The following is a 23,564-nucleotide window of genomic DNA, read 5'->3' as shown; positions in this document are numbered from 1 at the left end:
AGATCAACCAAAAATTTTCATCAGTACTAACCAGTAATAAGTCCTCACAAACCGTCCAAAGCAGAGCTGTCAAACTCATTTTCATCGTGAGCCACATCATAGTTCAAGTTTCTGCTCGATTTGGGTTATCACAGTGAAAATAATCCAAAGTTATGTATAATCATATTATTACATATACTGTACAGAGCTGACCTTGCTTTTCATGGTTATACTGTATACTTTTGATGACAAACTGAATTAGAAAAGGGAAGTCCACCGTGACACAGTAAAACCGTTCCAGCGTAAAAGGGACATAGATCTTCCTTTCTGCTTGACCTAAAAGCCGAAGAGGCCACCCCAAAAAAATTGGAAGTCATCAACCCAATATTTAAGTATAAAAATATTGTTCATATTAGTTTGTTGAGAAGGAACTTAGTTAATAACATGGATGATGGATGACATAAAAGAGCAATTTTTGGAACATTTCTGACTAAAATTTGGTGCAATTTTCTCATCCACCAAATAAATACATGACAGGGTTTGGGGGGAGTTTCTATTTTTTTTTTTCATCTCACACCGGACAATCAAATAGAAAAACTATCACATTGGAAAAGATCATTTTCCTTTGCATTTTTTTTTTCTTGAGAGCAAATCATTTTAAATTTAAAGACACAAGTGTCAACCAACTGAAAATGCAAAAAAAACATCGTCCTCGGCAACTTTTTGCGGAACTGACTGACAGAAACTCTCACTTCAACTCGGACAGCGCAACATGAACGTAAATCACTGGGTTCCATCCCTACAAATTGGTGGGCCGATTTCTGTGAGGGTGCACGTTTCTAGCAAGAGAAAGTCAATACGAGCGGCGGGCAAATAAATCAAGATGCACCAGCGAAGCCATGCTTCTCAATCAGTGTAAAGAGTCTGTCAGCACAATGGAGATTCATTCAAAGGAGTATACAGACACTCCACTTCGTATGTGAAAGAGCGGAATGATCATCTTGATGTGTCTGAGTAGTTTAAAATGAGACATATGCTGTATACACTCAAAGGCCACTTGATTATAGACACTTCTAGTAATCAGATAGGGCCCGAGTAACTGTTGCACGTGGAAAAACAGGCGCAAGCTGAGCTAATACTCGGGCGCATCCAGGATGGCGTCTGCCAAACACGCTGAATTGCTGCATAGTTCATTTTGTGCGTTCTGAGAAGTGCAATGTGACTTAAGATGAACTTAAGACGAATTGCACTTGCTGATTTTGCATTTTTCAATACCGTCTGTGTAAATCCGCACTCAGTGAGATGAAAACCTAGTCCAGGGCAAAATGAGATGTGGAGGAGAGAACTTTTCTGATTATGTAAAAGTTCGTGAAATGCCAGAAACAAAAATGATGGTCACTATACTCTATTGATCAATGAAATTTGTGAGCTTCCAAAGGGATGATGACAAGCCAGTCATGTTATATCATCGATGATAAAACAACCATCAACTAAAAATAAAACACAAAGAATGCCCTTTACGCATTCCAATTATTAGGGCATTATCGGAGCAATCAAATTGATATTTTCCATCTTCCTCTTCCACGAGCACTCCTAATTCCATCACTTCAAAACTTCAGTTTGTACTTCTCTTGCTCTCTTAAATGTTGCTCTTTGAAAACCATTACAGCTACTAAACTGCAAAAACGCTCTTTCAAATATGGGACATGAGCTGTCGGGATGTTTCGAGTTCAAAACCTTCACCACGGAGGTCACTTCTCAAGTCGGAGAGTCAGAGAAAACTGAGAAAGATTATCTTTGTGAGGCCTTTCCCTCTCTTTGTATTATAATGATGCAAATTCAGCTGTGTGGTAATTTTAGATGCTGCTGTGATGTTTTTTAATGCTGCTCTCCTGAATGGTAACATCGTTAGAGGTTATTAACTGTGTTATTTCATTCACTTGAAGGATTGGAGCAGCTGAGTTGAAATCTAATATGAAGCAACCTATAAAACAGAAACAGCAATTGAGGCAGAAAGTTGCATCCACATCGGTAATCAGATCTGTTGGGGTCGAGGAAGAGCATCCTGGCTACGTGACCTCTGGATGTACACGAGCCACCTTGTGGCTCTAGTTCACGTATTTAATGCTAGATTACGTTTTGACGTCAATTATCAGCGTGATCAGTAGTAGCATCTGATCTGATGCAACATGACATTTCTTTCAAAAGGGCCAAACTCATCTCACAGCAGAACGGTCTTGCTTGGGAGGAGGGGACAGTATAAAGGGGATATAAAAAGTATACACACCACTCATCAGATGGTAATTAGGAGGGGTAAAAAAATGGAAACCAGGTTTTCAAAAATATTTCCCACTTATAATGTGACAGATATTGTGTATAACTCAAGGGCAAAATTAAAAAGGGCCGACAATCAAAACCGTTAAACTAATACTTGGTTGCAGTTTTTTTTTATAGCACTCTTTCTTCGTGTCACACATCTTGTGATTTGCCAACTTTTCTTTGCAAAAAAAAAACCCTCTAAAGATGTCAGATTCAAAAGGTCTCTCCTATGCATAGACCTCTTTTGCTCACCCCAGTAGATGCTCTGATCACCCCATTAAGACTTCAAACCTTAATCATCTTCTAATAAAGCCATTTTTGTGTTGCTTTGGATGCGTCCCTTGAGTCATTGTCATGTTCCTCTTCATCTTCAATTTTTGAGCAGAGGGATGAAAATTTTGTCCTCACTTGGAACTGTTCATAATTCCCTCCACCTTGACTAAAGCGCCAGTTCCAGCTGAACAAAAACAGTGATGATCCTGCCCCCACCATGCTTCACTCGAAGTATGGCGCTCTTTTGGTGTGTTGTTTTGGTGTGAAAAATGTTGGTTTCAGTGGACAATAAAACATTTTCCTGCATGCGTTTGGCAGTGGTGGCTTCTGATGTGGGCCAAATGGACAGCTATCCAGGGTGGCACCCCATGGGGGTCGGGGTTTACTACTATCCACTCACAATTGCCCAGAGGTTTGCAATTGATGGTTGGCGCATATGCCACACTCAAACTTCAGTTTTGGGAAAAGTAAAAAGAAACTGTACGATAGCACAGTAACAAAAAACTAACCAATTCCAAGCAACTAGATTCCAACCTACCGCTCACTTAGTTTAATGTGGAAGTCTTTTGTAACATAACTATAAACCTACCAATGTTTGCTTGTTGCTAGCAGTCATTATTACGTATAATGTGTCCAAAATAAAAACAAGCAAAGTCAATAAAACGGCTCAACAGAGGGTAGAACACCAGAGTCACTGTAGACTGTTTTCATCTCCAATACTAAATCTTGTGATAGCTCAATGATGAGTCCACTTGGGTGGGTGGAAAAAGGGAAGAAGAGGGGGAGAGCGAGAGAGGAGTCTGCCAGCGAACAGCTGCCCCTGTAATTTATATTGATGAGGGGACTGACTGGCATGGCGGGAAGCTTCCAGCAGTTTGATCACTCGGAGGGGGAAAGAGGGGAAATAAGCAGAGTCCACTGCATCCCTGTGGTCCCCGTTGGACCTAGAAGACCTTGTAAACACATATGCACAAACATTGCACACGCGGTGGGAGGATGTGCTTTTGCACTTAATTATTCGTCTTGCACCATTATCATTTTTCATTCCACTTGACATATTATCACCTTCCCCACACATTGACCATTAAGTGGCTCTTCAACTGGGTCTGGTGGACACACTTCTGACGAGCCGCTTCCTATCTATGAGGCACACCAATCAACTACTTGTTAAGGGCCTTTACTTTGATTTCCTCCCACGGACAAGATTTGAATATATTTTCAGTGAAATGAGACAGAATAGTCCAGTCTCTGCCCAGGGCTTTGAACCCGAGACTTCTAAATCATGCTCTTTGATTCGAGGCTCCTTCCGGTGTGGAGGTGCCTAGCGCTACGCTAATTAAGAGTGGATAAGTGTGGTAGTCGATGGTGGGTCAAAGCATTTCTGTTTCACCTTCAACATCAACATTTTCTTTTTTTTTTTTAAAGAACACTGGAGTGCCTCAAGACAAGCAAATAGCTTAACAGATACTGCTTTTTTAACGGAGCTGTTTGAGTAAGGTAGAAGTGTGGAAGATCAATTTTTATTTTTTTTTTTTTTTTGCCGTTCTGTCTGATGTAAGAAGGAGCCGTTGGACTTTTAAAGCGCAAGAAGCAGCCGCTCGCAATCGGAAACACTCGGACCGCTCTTATGGAAAAGCCCTTTGGCTCCCCCTCGCCACCGCTTTCATCAGCGTGATCAGAGCAAAGCGATAGCTGTCACGCGCACTTTTTTTTTGCCATTCCCACTCGGGGATGTGAGCACACGCGCACACGCTCCACTGCGCCGTACACAAAAACATTTAAAAGGCCTTTTCCAATTGCACTTCACCCGTGTCAAAATAGCGCACAATCTCTTGGAAAACATTGATTTCTACACGTGTGAGTGTTCATCAATTCTTCATGAGCAGTCTGAAATTGAAAAGGCAGCTTCGGTTTGATAGGGAAAAGCTCGAGTTTGAAAGGTGCCATGCAAGGAAAAAAAAAAAGAGCTGTCCAAAATTCTCACCTTTGATTGACACGGTCAAAAAAGCATTAATTCCACTGTATGATTATATTGTAATTGCAGTTTGTAGAGGTGTAGAACTGGATTGTGAGTCGTTTGTAATATTTTAGGATACCCAATTTAGCTCCATGAGAGTATCAGTAAAATGTAGTACAGTTTTACCTCATTGCATTACAAACGCAATAATAAATACTGTACATTCTTCAATTAACAACAATCGGCGAGTATTGTCTTAATAAAGGCTGGGTTTTTGATCCTGGCCAATTAGTTCTCATATGTTTGCATTATTTCTTTTTACTTATATGACTGATTTGACGAGTTCCAACTCTCATTAGTGATCGCAGTCAAAGGTTAGAGACCACAACAAGAAACCACATCCGTGTGGCTCGACTGCAAGGCCTCTTGCAAAGAGAACAAAGAGGCGCCTCGGCAAGGCGGATGCATGATTAGCAAGCAGTCATAAGACAACATTTTTCATTTCCTCCGTGTTGTATTGCATGCGGGGAATAAGAAAGTCAACATGATGAAAACCGGTTGAGGATATTGATTTGGTGAAATCACATTCAGAGAATACTTCATAAAATGAAGATGAGGGCAACACAGGGAGAATTTGGAATTTCTGTACAATGCAGATATGCTTCAAAATAAAGGGTGAAACAATCCTGGAAACGCAGGACAACAGCTTACAAAATGTTAATGTACTTACACGTGTGTGTCTTCTTTGTAACAGATATACCTGCAAAGAGAAGACAAATAAGAATATAACACTACCACACCAAGGCAAAAAGAGCATGATCCAGAGCACTCCATCAAAAATAAATGTAGTTAAAATAATGCATCTCTTAAATTATCATTCCGATGTTAGCATTATTTGTCCGTCTTTATATAGAGTACCATACGTCATTTGGGATTCCAGATTGTAAGTGACTTTAAACAAGGCCAAATGAATACAACATTAGCATTTCAGTGGCAGTGGTGGTCTGGCAGTAAAAGACCCTGCGGTCCAACATTCTGGTACTTTTCAAGGTGACCAAGGTGACTGACCCAAAGCATTTGTGTGCGTGTGTGTGTGTGTGGGGGTGGGGGGTGGGGGGGGGGGGGGGGGGGCAACAACGAGAAAAAACAGTACTAAAGAAATACAAATAATTATGCACACAGAAGCCCCACTGAGTATGCATAAGAAAAAAAACTCCAGATTAAATGTGTTCCATTCAAATATATGTTTACCTTTGTTACACATGTCATAAAATACCTAAATTATGGCAAAGAAACTGCACAAATCTGGAGTGCTCTCTTGTTGACAAGCTTACTTTAATGGTTTTGTCTGTTGGATGACTTAATTGACATTACTGCTCATATTTTAACCCTGCATATTTATTCTTTTGTTGTTTGAGAACAGTTTGGAAATTTGAATGTTGGAAAGCTTTCCATGTAAATGAATGCAATATTTCGGGATTCATGGAAACTCAAAGCATAAAAAGGAAACTAGCCAAAACAGGGAATTGGAAAAAGAAAAATACATTGACAGATTAATCCTAGAAATACATCTCACTAAAGTGAAAAGTCCCAGACTAAACTTTACATGTAACGCTTTTGTAAAGTTTGCATATCTTCTCACCTTCAATCTCAGTGCTGAAAGGAGTCACAGTTATCAACATCCCCTCAAAATGTAGTGCTGTCTGTCTGAGTTTGTGCAATTTCTCCTAATTGCTAAGTCTTTAAACATATATGGAAAAAGAAATAAAAACATGAATGTGAGAGTGGAAGGAAGATTCAAGCTTTTGACTGACAGGTGATCAATCGAGGATGCATCCACTCCTCTGAACCAGGATTGGCATTTTTCTAAAATGGATTGATAGATCAAGCGTTTTGCATCATCGCGTAGCATCCAGTCCAAGCTCCAGCCATGCAACCCCACATCAGTAATCCCAGCACGGGCTGCAAACGCTGATGTCAGCCCATAAAATGAGCGCCTGGTTCGACAAGTGTGAGTCGGACAAGGATGGCAGCTGTGGCTGAACAAGGCCAAAGTACAGCCCTTTGTTGCCGCTTCCATTGTCAAGTTTTCCAATGAGCCAATTCGGTTCTTCATCCGACTCTGACGGTTTCCTCGGTTGGCAACATCGCTCTACTGCCTCGGGAGCCGGACGTAGACGAGCGCACAGTGGTCCCCCGGCGGCCCACTTGATGCTCGTGCTTTGCAAGGCGAGAGCACACTAATAGATCCCACTTGTCATGTGGAAGCAATGGCTAATTTTTCTGCAGCTTGCATCGCAAACTCGGGGGACAGCGAGTTGACATGATTCAATAACTCGCTGAAAAAGGCGTCTGGCCGGAGATAACAATGTTTCAGACACATTTGAGGGGACAAGTTGAAGTGCAACGAGGGGGAAAACAAATACGGCCCTGAGCTGCCTATAGACAGACACGGAGCAACACATAACTGATTGCAACTCCACTGAGCAGGAAAAGGGAAAGGAGTCACCTAAGGGCCCAACAGTCTGTGGTGGACCTTTAGTATTTTCGCACTGCTCAGGGTCAAAACCTTCTGTTCTTTCCAACTGTTCGAATTAGATAGAGTGATCACAATCACAAAAGCACGTACATGAAAACAGTGTCCACAATATTTAATCTATTTATACATGCGACAATTTTGTTTTCATGGGGTGACGGGAAGCAGTGATTGAACTCCAAAACCCACAATGCACAGCAACATCTCCCTTACCTAACGATCAATGACCCCGCAATCATTCCGTAGCTCCACCTACATGCAGCTCGAACGCAACGTAGTTTTGGTAGCAGCTGTTCTCTGCAATGATTACTGTCGTCACAGAGGAAGTCGACAGTGGATTTCCCAGCATGCCGAAGGGCATTTTGTCAATAGCCATTGTGAATGTTAGTTGTTTATTCTCCCCCTCAACAGCAGTAGTCTTGATAAGCGTCTCATCTGCTTTTCTGTTGTGTTCTGCGGTCATTTTGTTGGTTGAGCATTCAGATGATTTTATTTTGAAAATAATACTGTATCCAGATCCGATGGTGTAGTCGTACACATGCCTGCCTTTGGTGCGGGTAGCGTGGGATTGATTCCCCCTCGGTGATGGTGTTGATATCTGCCCTGCGACTGACTGGCAACTAGTTCAGGGTGTAGTCCGCCTTTCGCCCCAAGCTAGCTGAGATAGGCTCCAACTTTCCGCAACCCTTGTGAGGATAAGTGGCTTGGACAATGACATGACATGACAATCCTGTATCCTATCAGTTTGGAGGCGTTTTTATGTTTGAAAACATGTAGTTTTAGTCTGCTCAAAAATGTTCATCTTGTTCGGCCTGTGACCAAAAGTTTTTTTGGTAGTGATGGGCACCTGTGTGATTAAATTTGACACCACTGCTTTATTGAGAATTGAGTAATCTGACTACATATTGAATAAAGATTAAAGATATATGTAACATATCTAATATGCCTATCTAACTATTACAATAATACACACAGACAATGATTTTTAGTAGTCCTACATTAAAAGTTCCAATGTAAAACTGAAATATTTGCTTAATATAAATTATCATAAAGATCTGCTTTTTTTATTGAACGTTATGCATTCATGTAGTGTCAAAACAAATAATCACACAAATTCCCACGTATTGTCTATTGAAATCTGCTTGTTTAGTCAAGTGCACTAACTGTTATCACACACCTATTAGAGTCGTCATCTATTACATCACATCCACCCTTTATGTATGTGTCTGCGGACATGCTTGTGCTTAACAACAAAAAAGAGAAATCCATAATTTTGTAATGTGTAATGATGCTGAAAAGGAAAAAGAGAATAACCTTATAATTGCACATAAATGTAAAAACAAAATCCATTAAAAAAAAACACCTGTTTAACTACTGCGTTGTTACATATCATGCGTTCTGAAATCCAGAACCTGCTTCACAAGAAGCCTGTTGCATTGCAGGTTTGGGAAAGTAGACCAGGTGGTTGAGGGGCGTCTCTTCTTCCTCCAAGTGTCATTCATAGCAATGAGATTGGAGGTGGCAAGGAGAAAGGGCCACAAAGCCAAATAATGAGTCAAGCAGTGAGAAAGGAGGAGCGAGCTGTGGGCGCTGACATTGGCAATGGCTGCCAGCTCATGTCTTCTCTGCTGGATGGCAGGTTCAGAGGTCAGTCTGGGGGTGAAACTCTCCTTGGCTGATAAAAAAAACATGCCTACAGCCAGAGGAACACTTTTCTCTGTGTTTATTATTCATTTTAGCCAGTATAGTAAAAGAGGTTACAAGACAAGCATGTGTTACGCTCAACAATCCTATTTAAATGCAGCCGAGTTTTTAACGTGGGAAAATTGGAGGCTTCCCAACTGTTTAGGATGGCTGCAAACAAGTAAAAGTATAGTACTGTAAAATAATAATGCAATTATACCACTTCAAAATCTAGTGCATCCAGTTCCTATACCCCTTATCCTCACTGGGTCCTGGGTTAGTTAAATCTATTGGGTGATTTCAGGCAAGGGTGTTTAGTACATCTGCCTTACAGTTCTGAGGACCCAGGTTCAAATCCAGCCTCTTTTGTGTGGAGTTAACATATTCTCCCCTGTACCTTTGTGGGTTTTCTCCAGGGACTCTGGTTTCCTCCCACATCCCCAAACATGCATGCTAAATAGATTGAAGACTCTAAATTGACCATAGGTGTGAATGCAAGTGAGACTCGTTATTTACCGGATTTTCTGCACTACAAGGCACACCAAAATGGCTTTAATTTTCTCAAAAGCCGACGGTGCGCCTTATAAACTGGTGTGCCTTATATATGGATCAATATTGAGTCTTTAGTGAAACTCCATCTAATGGATGCATAACGTAACCCCAGCCTCTAGTGTAGCGTCTAGTCTATGCGCCTTATAATGTGGTGCACCTTATATATGAGAAAAGGCTTAAAATAGGACATTCATTGAAGGTGCGCCTTATAATGAGGTGTGTCTTATAGTGGGGAAAATACGCTATGTGTCCTTCGATTGGCCGGTGACCAATTCAGGCCGTACACCTGGCCCTAGCTCAGACGTGACTCCCGTGATGGTAAGCGGTGCTGCAATGTAAATTAACGTAATTGGTTGGATTCATTAGCCTTGTAGTGCTAATTTGTTGTTTGAGCACTTGTTGCTTGGAAGAAGTCATAGAGCCTGATTTTAAACTAATTCATAGGCAAACGAAAACATTGCCATGACCCGGTCTCACCCCTTAAGCTATTTGCAGTGGCAAACGAGAGCACTGATGATAATATATGCACCTGGACGTTGTGCTGGCAGAATAACAGAAAGTCCCAAATCCTTATTCCAAAAATGCAAATTCCTACAAAAAACCAGAACTAACAAGGACTGAAGTGGAAGCTTTCGTACTGCGACGTAGCGCATTCTCCCCACCACAGGAGCACATTATTGTATACTAAATAATAACAGATAATTAAATAGATTGTAAAGTAAGGTTCGATAAAGTGTAAATACTGTACATTGGGACAAAGCCGGGGCAATTGAAGTTTAGTATTTGTGCCTTTAAGGGGCATGGGCTATCGAGACAGTCTGCGACTTGGCCTGTTGCTTTGGAGTGAGTTTTGGTCGACTGGAGCTGCTTGCAAAAGTTCTAACATTGTAGTCATGTGTGTGACTTTCTGTTCTGTTCAATAAACCGTTAAAAGTGCACCTCTGACTGTGCTGTTCCTTTTATGGTTTTGGAACTGAACTTGACAAAAAAAAAAAAGAAACAAAAAAACCCAATAATAATAATAATTGCGCAAAAGATCGGGTACCGCTGCAGTTTTTTAATAATAGAAAATAAATATGACTTGACACCAATTATGTATGAGAAAGAAAAGAACAACAATGCCCCCGACCTTGAAATTATATTTGTATATTAGCATGTGTCACACTGGAAGGAGGGACAATTGTCAAACGGTGGCCTTTGATCAGTCGCATTTCCTCTGCAAAAGTCTCCTGAGACTTTGCTCAAGCGATGGAGGAAGCGAGGTACTGCGCAGGTGACTGGAGGTTAACCTCCACCACATCTATCTGCAGAGGGCGGGGTTATGGAGGCATAAGGGACAGGGGTGGGGGGGAAGCACACATCCTGTAAGCACGTCACTTAGACAAGAGAAGAGTTAGCTTTGGCTCCGGCAGGCACGAAGCCGCGGACGGCTGTGGAGCGGCGTGCCACGGCTGGCGACTCAAAGTGACAGCCCTGTAATGAACTCTGAGGCGCACGGCGGGCTGTACGTCATAATTTCAGGTTTCTTAAAGCCTGACAGGGAATGATTATCATGGATGGTTATTGTCACCCTGCCTCCCTGGGAGACGAGGCGTGCTCTGGGCTTGTTGCGCCGTGACATTCAAAGTTACAGTCTCCTTCATATAATGGAGCTGTCCTCTCAGCGCGCTAATGGGAGCGATCCATTTAACCTGTGCCAGAAACACACAGACGAGGAAGTTCCTAATGCGAGGCCGTCCCGTGGGGACATCACACTCACCCCCCGCCCCCACCCCACCCCTCCTGGCTGCTGCCTTCCTGCTGCTTGATTCATTGACTGGCGCTCCTCACTTATCCTCATTCACTGTTCAGTCTGGGGAGACAGGGAGGCTCACTTTCTGCTGCCTGCTCCACGGCCGACGCACACAAGGACACAACTAGCGAAATGGACCCGGAGTGCCAGTGGAGGAGTTCAGACCGACAACAACTTCAGACCAAGTCCAAAGTCCTTGGGAGTGCTCTCTCAAAACTAGAAGGAATTTAAATAAGAACAGCAAAATGAAGCCTCTTCTCACAAGAATTACGCTAATAGTAATAGAAAAAAAGCTAATTAGAGAAGCAACTATGTTGTATACACTCTGGGTTCCTCCTACGTAGATGTGAGTATAAGTGCGAATGGTTGTTACGCGCGCTGTGATCGACTGGCGACAGGTTCGGGTCATAGCCCGTCTCTAGACCAAAGTAACCTCAAGTCCGTTCCAACTCACCCATGACCTCGTTGAGGGTAAGGGCTCTAGAAAATGGGTAGAAAGAATACTGAGAAACAACTGAGTGTACAATCATAAAACTTGAAAAAAGTGTAACAGTGTACAGGTCATTTACTGTGTAATATTTTACCATTGGTTATCATAGTTATCATTTGTCAAAAAGAACTTGTACACAAACAAGTCGAAGATAAACTAACGGGAACGTGTACGAGCGGATATAAGGAGGAAGGCAGATTCCGTTTCTGACATTGTTGCCGTATTCTGGTATGATTTATGGGCCTTCCCAGCTTATGCTAGAAGAAAACTTTTCCAATGAGTCTGTAAAATAAGATGCAATGTTGTTTACTGAACTATGTATGAGTGGCTGCGAGAACCTCTACACCATTCTAACTTTCTCAGTGAAGGCCACGTTCCATAGTGTCACTCCGTCACTTTAAGACATCCTCCCTTTTGTAGTGACACACTAATTAGCTATCATATCAGTATAAACTATATGTGCGAAAATATAATGATTAAAAAAAGCACAATGATTCTAATCAGCTGCCCCCTAATATACTAAAACACTTTAATCCATGGAGAGGCCAACTCTCTGGGGGAGCTCAAAGGAAAAATGACTTCTCTGTCTCCAGGCGCTGTTATTTCTGGTCATTTCTAATTGGTTTTAACTATAAGCAACCACTCGGAGACTCCACAGGTTACTTTAACGCATCACTATGGAATTGTCTGCAAATAGAAGATATACATCCAAATTAGTTTTAGAGGACACCACAATTGTCTTTCACGAGTCGAAAGGAGAAACTATTGGGAAATCTAAGCATACAAGACTTCCGCACCGAAGCTGAGGCATCCCGAGGGGAGGCCGACGTTTTCAGTGTGACCCTGACACAGTGGAAGTCCTTGCTGAGTTGAGTTATCATGTCATCTGCTCCTCACTCCCTACATACTACACGTCCCTCAAGCTCACGTGAAGTTCTGCATTGCCGGGCCCGCGAATCTCTAGGTGAGACCTGGGTGTTGTTTGGTGGCTCGTGAATTATACATCGCAGCAGAGGAATTGACGGGGCCCAGAAGGGCCAGCAAACAGCAGGCATGGCTGCGAGGCAGACTGAAGACTCCGACGGAATTTTAATTGCACCTCGGGGAGTGCATGCGATAAGTGCGATTGTTTTTGGTAAGACTCTGCTGCACACATTTACCTTTTCTGAGTGCCTAAATAATTGGCACCATGCAACAAAAAAAAAAAAAAAGTACAAGGTCCAATGTTTCAACATCTTATCACCAGCCCTTTGCTCAAGGTGAATTGTATCACAGCTGTTTTACAAATATTTATCACTGGTTCATATTCCTTGGCTAATTCTTAAGAGAACAAGTTAGGCGAGAAGGACGTGAGTTTTCCATTTCACTGTTGGTATCAACTGGTCAGAGATTGAAAGTAAAAAAAAAAAAAAAAAAACCTTAGCCCAATTAGAACCACAATGAAAAGAAATAAGGATTTTTTTAGTAGAAATGTCAGGAGATTAAAGTTAAAAATTTATAACGTAAATTTTGTGCAAAGGAAGTCATAATACTATGAGCCATGAGTCAGAATTATGAACTCATTTGTAACTTGAATGTCGAGATCTGGGTGGGGCAATTGGTTAGAGCAATAGCCTCACAGTTCTGAGGATGAGGGTTCAAATTTTTTTGCATGTTTTTGCATGTTGAGTTTGCATGTTCTCCCCGTGCCTGCGCGGGATTTCTCCAAGGCACTCAGGTTTCCTCCCACATCCCAAAAACAGGCATTCATGGAAGCCTCTAAATTGCCCTCAAGTGTGATTGTGAATGCGAATACTTGTTTGTCTCTATGCTCCCTGCAATTGGCTGGCAACCAGTTCAGTGTGTACCCCACCTCCTACCCGTTGATAACTGGGATAGACTCGAGCACTCCCGCAATCCTTGTAAGGATAAGCAGCTAAGAAAGTGGATGGTGGATGTTGAGAGCCACCCATCCCTAAAATATGTAATTATACAATATAGAATCCTTCATAGTAAAGACAAACATGCTTTATTTTATTTCAAAGTGAAATTATTGTCGATATCCCGATGTTAAGAAAAAAAAAAAACTTTATCCTCACACCAATATTGCCTTTTTCCTTCAGGATACTATGGATTTATTGTTGGAAAATTACAACTTTATTCTCAAAACATGATTTTTTTTTTTTGCCTGTAAGAAACTGATTAAATGCTCTTTATTTTTATTTACATGTTTTCTTTTCAGTGTGGCACTAATACTCTGTCTGTATGGTCTACTGCCGAAGTAATAACAACATAATATTGATGCACACAACAGCAGGACCATACAGAGATCCATGCTGGTGTTGTATTGATGAATATGCATCATCTATTAAAGTGCTAAACTGTAATTGCCACATAAATAATTATGAACGCTTTACTTATTAGAACATAGAATGATGACCGAGGCTAGTGAATTGCTTGCAGATGCATCCTTTAAATAAATCAGACTTTCAGCATTTGCGCAACCCAGTTAAAAGACGGATAAAGAGATGCCTGACAAGTTGGCGTGCAAAAACGAAAAACCACCGAGTTGTTTTGTGTGCGCTATAAAGAAGTGGTAAAGGTGACGAACCACAAAACGAGGGTTTATGCTTCTCTGATGTTGTTCACTCGGATGCCGTGTCTAGCTACACAAAACAGTAATTCCCCTATGTGTGCGAGCTGGTTCCTAGAGGACCTGGCGGATGTAGCAAGGCCCAGGGCGCTGGTCCAAAGCAGACTGGGGGCACAGGCAGACCTCTGTGTACTCTCTTCACGGGTAGTTCCCAGCCCAGTGATAGCCTCTCTGGGATCCAGTCTCAACCAAGCATGAAACCCAATAGCCTTACAGCCTGCACTGTAAACAAAGACAAACCACATTGACTAGACCACCCCGACTATCTTAATTTACTTTACAGCATCCTGCTGCACTATATTGATAGTCCACCTAAACACATCAAGAAAGGGCATTTTACTATATTTTCTCACCAGACAAAAACACAATCACTTTTTTTTCAAAAGATTATTTTTAACGGGATGAGAGAATTGCTCCTGTTTCCATGCCAGCAGAGAATAACACTGCCAAGAGGAGCTGAACCATAGTTAAAGTCTGTGTTTGATTTCTCAAAACCGACAAAATATAAATACAAACGCTGTACTTCTAAAGCCTGCAAAGTGAGATTAAACCAACAGCGCCTCAGCTGGTTTTAGTGAAGTAGTGCACTTCATTTTGCCTTAGTTGCATCAATATACAAACATTGAAGGAAACTATGCGATTAAAAAAAAAACACTAATATTTATGAAATGAACGCAAGCAAAACCCATTCATCCATGCATCCATCCATCCCGCCATCAATTTTCTGAATCCTCACGAGGTTTGCGGGAGTGCTGGAGGCTATCCCAGCTAAATTTAGCCAGGAGGTGGGGTACACACTGAACTGGTTGCCAGCCAATCGCAGGGCACAAACAACCATTCACACGAGCATTCACACCTACGAGCAATTCAGAGTGTGCAATTAGTGCATGTTTTGGGGATGTGGGAGGAAACCAGACCACCTGGAGGAAACCCACACAGACACGGGGGGAACATGTAAACTCCACAGATGCGGGGCCAGGATTTCAACCCCGGTCCTCAGAACTGTGAAGCAGACATGGTAATCAGTCGGTAACTAAAATGAAAAAAAAAACATTCCTGCAATTCTCAAAATTAGATTTTTATGAAACCACAGCATCCGATGAAAAACAACCCAAATATTTGCCGCACACTTGTGGGTGCTCACTTAGTGAGCTCAACCCTGCACCTGTTAACAAAGGTTTTAAGAGCTTTGATGACATTACGGTTGACTATTCACCTCCCAAAAATTAAAAAATGGCGTTTCTGGTTGTCCAACACATGTGCATAAGCATAGTAAAACCAGAAGGAGAGTGATGGGAACTCAGGCAGCTGAAAGGATTCAGAAGCAATGCAGAAATAGCAGGAGTTCTGCTCAACAGGCATGTCTATCTGCAATGTTTTTAACTGTACATTGTGAGCTAACTGTTCTGGAAAAACAATCATTCAAACCCATAACATGTTGTGTTCCAGTCACACTCTATTACAAATTAGTCATTCTACCGACGTAGCAGCCGTGCCTAACGTCGGCGTGTTTACCGTACTAATGCTGGCTTAGTATTGCTAGCACTGCTCATGTTTTGAAGCTGGACTTGAGTTTGCTGAGTATTTATCACAGCTAAACACTTTCATAATCGCACGCCATTATGACGGGCCATGTTTGAGGACCATGTGCTAACAGGAGAATGAGGGACACAGATTTTGTCAAAGACACAAATGCGGGATTTGGGAGGTCATTTTTAACATTGAAAACATCTTCGTTAATTGACAACATTCCCTTTTAATTGATTAGCCTTTCCAAACAATTGACAATTTATTTCAGGGGGGAGTTTTGATTTCCCAATTGCACAAGATTGGCTTTTATCTAAACAATGTACATGGTGTCATCTTTTCTGTACATGATCAAAAATCCTAAAATTGCAATTCTGTACAAGTTAGCGGTTGCTGTGCTACTGCAGTTGCTCTCAAATTTCCCCTCGAGACAGCACTTTAGCATTTCTTTGCACATTACAATCCATCATTTTATCTCTACACAGGTCGAAAGCTAAAGAGGGAATGCATTTATACAGCTCTTGAGGGTTAAACTCCAGTTATGCTCGTTTTATAATAATGTGCTGTAATATTGGCCAATACAGAGCCTCCCCCTTGGGCTAACCTATTAAAAGGAATTTAAATATTCAGACTGTGCTGCGGGTAAATACAGAGGAAAATCTCACTTGTTGTCTTTTCTGCCCGTGCTTGCTTGCAAAGGATGATTCATAAGCAATGCACTCCAGCTGTTGCCTGCTTACACCCAAGTCACCATAGAAGGTGAAGTATGCACGTTTTTAGGCATTCGATATCATCTCCAGAATAGCAGAAGGTGGGATTGGAAGAGGTGAGTTGATGTGTGCTCTGACAGTTAGTGACAATCTGTTAGCAGAGGCGTGCCGCTTTGTCGAACAGACTGTGTACACACTCGTGTTTAATAACCACCTCAAGGGGGAAGGAGACCAGCACTTTCATGACAAACTGGTGTCAGCTAATATCACCTGTATACGTATAAAAGCTGACTCTGAATTATATTGAAAGCCTTTCATTACCATCACTCATTCGTTTCTCAGCTCTCATCCAGCAGAGTGCAGAGCGAGCAGGCACTCGTCTAATGAACACGGATCTGTGGGGAAGGATCACAGCGAGTGAGTCCAACTCCCACAACAGTGGACTCATGGCTCTGCTGATGAGGACTTGGCTCTAATTGCTGGGATGGGAGGGAACTGGAGCCCCATTAGGTCCGGTCTTAGCACTTGCCAATAAGGCAAACTACCCCGATGAAGCCTCCCATGTAATGAAAACTTCCTCCGAGATGAATTACACGTCTGTCAATTCACTAATTAATATCACAGACGTGCCTTTTGCTGCTTCTACACACCGAGCCAGAGAGGCTGGGATTAAGGTATTTTCGGAACAGGAAGACATAAAGGAAGGAAAAGGCGAGGCGCGCTCGTGAGCACACAGCGACTCGTTGCAGTTATGCTCGGCACTTAGCGCAACATCTATTTTTCATGTATTTCATAATTAAAACCTGCGAGTTCTCCGAGCCCTTCGTGCTCCGTGCAGATCAAAGGTAGCCCTATTAGTGGGGAGTTCATCAGTGTCACCACTCATCCATTTTCAAGCAACAGAGCCACACGCTTTAAGCGCAAATATACTGCAATTACACATGTGATAAGGCGACAGCCAAAGCGCTGGACTATGATTAATAGAACCCAGATCACAGTTTCTCTTCTCTTCTTTTTGGAACGCTAACACAACAGAGGACTCTACACGCAGACGTAAACCGTGCGTGGAAGATAAAGGGCTTGATGAAAAACGGAATACACATTTCACACGTCGCCTCTTATGGTGCAGGTGGAGTACGCTTAAGTTTGTTGCCCCCCCCATCCCCCCACGCTGCATTCTCTATGTAAATGTAATCGCAGGATAACATGGGATAAACCTCTGCAGAGTGGAAACGTGATGCCTCCTTTCTGCAGGGATATACAAGTACGCATCAACAACACAGTGAGCCTCGTTTGGGTTATTTATTTGCCCCACTAACTTTTCGGTGACTCGACACCACAGGGTGCCACATGAGAGGCATTACGTTTCACCGAAACACAGCACCGATCATCATAAACTTCATCTGGCCTTTGATCCAGAATTAAATATTTTTCTAATAATCACCAAACAATGCTACTCTATGTCTCAACAGTCTCTTCCCTTGTGCAGAAAACAGAGAAGCTGCCATCTATGTAATTTATGAAATATTTGCTGATGACGTGCTAAAGCAAAGCAAAGCAAATTTATTTGTATAGCGCATTTCCCACACGTGGTAACTCAATGTGCTTTACATGATTAAATGCATTTGAAAACAAAGAGATAAAAGATTTAAAACGGGATAAAAACAATAAAAACAAAAACAAACAATATTAAAAAAAGAAAAAAGAAAAATCGCATACAGTGCAAGTAAAATGATCAAAAAGTGGATGTATTCTAAAAAGCATGAGAAAAAAAAAAGAAGAGTTTTCAACCTGGATTAAAAAACATTCACACTTGGGGCTGACCTCACCTCTGTTGGCAACTTCTTCCATTTGTGTGCAGCATGATAGCTAAATGCTGCTTTACCATGTTTGCTTTGGACTCTGCGCTCCACTATTTGACCTGAGTCAGTCGATCTCACAGCTCTACTGGGTTTGGGTCACAGGAAAAGGGTTGTATCGAAAATATATTATTGTGTACTGCATAGAGACTTTTCTAATATTTGCTTGATGAAAGCAACAAATTATTAGAAATAGGGAATGACATCTTGAATTAGTTATTGAGCCGCTCAGTGAGAATTATTTGTCCAACACTGATAATCATGTCTTAATGCAACTGAGGCAGAATAGTGTCCTACCAGGCGGCAACCAGCAGAAGTGCCATTGAGTCAGTCTCAACTGGTTTGACAAAGAAACAAAACGTTGGAGGAATTGGAGAAAACTCACATGGGAAGAACATGCAAATTCCACACTGGAGCTGAAATTTGAACCCTAAACTTTGGAATTGTAAGGCCAGCCGTGCTGACACGAGGTCTCCGCCCTGCCCGCATACAAAATGATTGGAGTAATAAATAAATAATTGCACTGAAAACTAGCACAAATCCACAGTTGACTTTTTGTCAGTGAATAGCCATAAAGTGAAATAACATTTTCTATTACAGCTGGATACGGATGGGGAAATCATTGGATAATTCTATGTAGGTTCTTTTTCACAAGCATTGACAATGGTGTAAAAGAAAAAAACAATTTGAATACTGCCACAATTACTACATCACAACCTACAGAAATAATCACAAAAAAACGAAAAAAAATCCCAATACTGCTGTAATGACAATCAAACTCTTGAAAAAAAAAAACCTGCTGACTGTATCCAGCTTTCTCCTGTTGGAGTGGCTGCGTGAGGCAGTTTCACAGCAGCATCAGAAGACGAACTTGCACTGAAGTTGCATGAAAGAGGAACTATAATTAGCCACAGTAGCATTTATACGCTCATAGGCGCTCGACTTGTTATGGCTTCTTAATGAAAACAATACAAACGCGCAAGGTTTCAGAGCCAAGTTAACAATATCTGAAGCAAAGTTCTAAACTTCCTCTGAGCTCAGGAGGTCACATACAGTTCACGTTAAAAACTGCTCCGTGATAGCAAGTGGACAGGGGAAGAGGAAGGGCTGCTCTAACACACACACCCCCACAGCACAAAGATGCCAATCCTGATATGCACTTCTAATGTTTCACGCTAAAAGCAGCGTATTTATCTGGAAGGCAAAGGGAGATAATGCATCCTGCAGCCAAGACAGATTAACAATAATACAATAATAGCAAAAAAAAAAAAAAGAAAACAGCAGGAAGAGAAAGAATGTGCACAGTATACAAGAATGCCCCGCCAGCTATAAATAAAAATGCCCTTTCCAGGGCCGTCCATTTTATTTTATGAGGCTGTCACGTGTCACCGTGATATACATTTATGTTGATTTTTTTTTTGTACATGTGAGATTTATGACAAGATAGACTTCGGCAACATTGGCAGCCCACTGATGCTCAATGGAACCATTGAGTCAGTTGGGGGGAGGGGGGGGGGTTTCTGAGGCTGAGCCTCGGATCAAGCCTATACTGCATCCACGGCCATACATTGTCAGCAATATGAAAGCTTGTAGCTGCGGCCGGCAGTAATAATTAATAGCATAGTCTATAAGCATTCCATTAGGTGCAAGCAGCTGTCATAAACATCTTAATTAATTTACAAAGCAAGCAGCTGGGGAATTCTGGCGACGTAAAAATCTGCTTCCCTCTGCCGCTCCATAGCGCTGGAACAGATCGGGCTTTTAAATTTTTAAACATGCCTTTCATGTTCTCCAGAGCACTAAAAAGCCTTTGAACAGTCAGGTTGTTCAGCGATGCACCTAGCAGTCCAATACCAGCCGCTCTCTGCGCCATTCTTCTCCACTACAGCAACAAGACGTTTTGGCCCTCACTCCCGGAATGCCTCTCCTCTAGAAAGAGTCTCGATAAGCCCTTTTATAGTCATATTCACAACGCCATGCTTCATTTCGTGTATTTAACACCACAATTATGCCCATGTTCTGAGGGAAACCGTTCTCATGAGAAATGAGTTGGATTTTACACAGAAATTGTGGATCTCGGGAGGTTACTTCTATCTTATTAAGGAATGCTATTAAAACGTGTTTATATTGTACAGTGGGACCCTGCTCTCAAAAAAAATGAAAAAAATCTGTGAATAACACTTAAATAACACTTAAAAAGTGACACCTAGAAGTAATTATAGATGCCTGTAATAGTTGTTCAGCAAACTCCTCTGATTCCAAAACATTTGGGAAGTGTATATACAGTATTCCAAATGTGTACAAAAATATTGTAAATTGTACATTTTCCCATGTAAAAAAAAAAAAAAAAAAAAAGATTTTTTTTTTTTTAGTTCATGCTAAATTTTGTTTTGTTCCTAAACCCATAGGTTGTATTATATTATATTTATATTGCTTAATTTGGGAAAAACAAAAAAAATCAAATATCCGTACAATTGGCTGGTGACCAAGGTTTATCCTGCCGCTTGCCAAAAGTCAGCTGGGAAAAGTTCAACTCACCCGCGACCCAAAAAAAGGACAACAACTCCAGAAAAATGACAGACGAAGAAAATCAAATTAAAAGAATTGAAAATATTTTATTTGCTGCCCTGCAACTGGCTGTCAACCAGCTTAGCGTGTACCCTGCCTCCTGCCCGTTGACAGCTGTGATAGCCTCCAGCATTCCCCGCGACCCTTGAGAGGATAAGCGGCAAAGAAAATGGATGGATGTATATTTTATTTACCTTGCTGAAATGATGTCAAATTCTATCAAAATATGGTATTTTTTCTGGAAAAAATCCAAGGCTGTCAGTGCATTGGGATAGTTTTTCAATACATGGTCTCAATCAATTCAATTTATTTCAATTAATAAATGTTGTTATCGGCGACACAGTGGATCAGCTGGTAAAGTGTTAGCCTCACAGTTGCGAGGACCCGGGTTCGATCCCGGGCCCACCTGTGTGGAGTTTGCAAGTTCTCCCCGTGCCTGCGCGGGTTTTCTCCGGGCATTCCGATTTCCTCCCACATCCCAAAATCACACAACATTAATTGGACACTCTAAATTGGTGTGATTGTGAGTAGGGCTGTTTGTCTCTATGTGCCCTGCGATTGGCTGGCAACCTGCCCGTGGACAGCTGAGATAGGCTCCAGAAAATGGATGGACGGATGGATCAATAGGCTTAAAGAGTAGTGGGCATTCGTTTTAAAGACATGATTGACTTCAATTGCAAAATATGGTATATATATATATATATACACTGTGTGTGCGTAGCAACACTTAAGCAACATTGCTTCCCCCCCAAATCTTTCATCATTTCACCTACATTTTCAGGAGCACATTTAAGGAAACAATTTTTTTAAATCACAATTCATAACCACATGTTTTCATGTTCTCTCAATTATAGTTGAGGATGAAGTGTGTTGCGGGGGCATCAAAAAACAAAACGGCCTTATGTCGGAGGGTCATCCTCCTAAAGATGCTCAAAGGTGCAGCTGAGGGACAACAGCAAAACAAAAACAACAAAAACAAAAAAAAGTGTTTGTATGTCACACTCTGCAGAGTAATTTGGATAGCACGGCGTCAAAGCACCATGTAGCTTTGTCACATTACAAAAAACAAAATGTGAATTCTAATGTGAACAGAATGTGTGTATGACATGACACACCGTGTATACTGGAAATAAATATGGCGTTACAGCTAAAAAAATCTTCCCTAGTCAGAGAGGGTAAGATTAAAGTGGGCTCACTATTATAGCAGGAAGCTTTAAAAGTATTTGCACCTTTAGAGCTCGGATATCAGAAGAGTGTGACACTTTAGCGGCGCTGACCCAACATTTTGGAGGGGAACCCGCTGAGACAAGGCTGAAATCAAATTTTACCAGAAACAAACTGCAGTCAGAGCCAGCAGTTGTGCTATGATGATTACATTCTGGAACTGGACCCAACCCTTTTCCATGTACTGCAATCAGGACTCAATATATCTCTGCATAACAACTCCAATATGCCATTCACTAAGTGGACATTGAATTTTAATGTGCCTATTACTCGCCGATGATAGCCAGCCATCACACATTCTCCTTTTCCCCTGTGATTCACCCCCATCCGAACCTGCCTCCGCCACGCCATCTCTCTCCATTTCAGCCCGTGCTCTATTTGCTTAACCCAGCCAGTGTGACAGCACTCAATGCTAAAGCACTCCCAAGGCGCATGATCAAAGTCAGCAGTCAATTCACATTACAATGCATTGATTTGATGTTTCCTAACCTCCCAGGCCTTTCTGTAAAGCTGCCAAGGACCTTCAGGATATTTTACAGTGTGCCTCCCTTCCCAGCCCATATACCCCCACCCCTTTTTCTCTGTGTGGGTGTGAGTGCTAGTGCAGTTAGTGAGCCTGCGCGTGTGTGTTTGAGTGTGTACACTGCAAAAGGGTTGATATGGAGATGATTTCTGGGTATTTGATATCATTTGAGTCACTTAGAATAACAATAATAATAGAAAAAATGCGCCAACAGCAATCCGTGCTCCTCGCTCTTTCCCAATAATTACCGCCCTCCCGTCATCAGCCTGCTGTTTCTGATATTGTTTCAGAGTAAGTCACTCTCCCTGCTCCATGAACGTAGCACGCTTCGTTTGCTTCTCATCACTTATTCATGTGCTATTCTTTATTGAGTTGGCTTCTATGCTTTAGCGACAGCCATTTACCCCCAATGGGCCCTTCAGAGCACATCCATGTTTTATTCAATTACGACAGCCTATTAGGGATGGGGGAAAAGGTGTACATGGTGCTCACTCATTCACTCATACTGTACACATTATATTTGTATCTCTGCATTGATGTGACTTGACCCCTGACTCAGAATCTTCTTCTTTTCCTTTCGGCTTGTCCTGTTAGGGGTCGCCAGCCAGAATGGCACACGCAATATGTCGTGCAGCACATGTTTAATAACTGCTAGCTCTGTTTTGCTTTCAGATGAAACACAGTTGAATGTTTTGTTTGTTTTTTTTTTACTCCCATTCCGACCTTGTCAAAATGCACAAGCATCATAGGCACGACACAGTGACACACTGACCTACAGGCACGCAAATGGAAAGACCTTGATAATAAACAGAAATCCACACAAAGCGCAAAACATCCGGACTTGTATGCAGGAAATGCCTTCCTTAAACAGCATCAACATCAGCACGGCTGTGAGCTCTTTAATTATTCCTCAGGAGCCAGACAAAGGCAGCGAGGCGTG

At 41.8% G+C, this 23,564-nt stretch overlaps 1 protein-coding gene across 1 annotated transcript in view; it reads right to left on the bottom strand.

Moving 5' to 3' along the window:
- Window positions 1-23,564, bottom strand: part of roraa (RAR-related orphan receptor A, paralog a) — a 230,245-nt gene that overhangs the window by 71,687 nt on the left and 134,994 nt on the right. The window contains exon 2 of the mRNA XM_061822862.1: window positions 5,259-5,288. Coding sequence (XP_061678846.1) covers window positions 5,259-5,288 — 30 coding nt within the window. The remainder of the gene's footprint in view (window positions 1-5,258; window positions 5,289-23,564) is intronic.

This window comes from Syngnathoides biaculeatus, chromosome 6 (assembly GCF_019802595.1).
Source record: "Syngnathoides biaculeatus isolate LvHL_M chromosome 6, ASM1980259v1, whole genome shotgun sequence".
In the NCBI taxonomy this organism is placed as follows: domain Eukaryota; kingdom Metazoa; phylum Chordata; class Actinopteri; order Syngnathiformes; family Syngnathidae; genus Syngnathoides; species Syngnathoides biaculeatus.
Note: the sequence above shows the minus strand (reverse complement) of the source record. Positions and strands in the feature narration are given on the sequence as shown.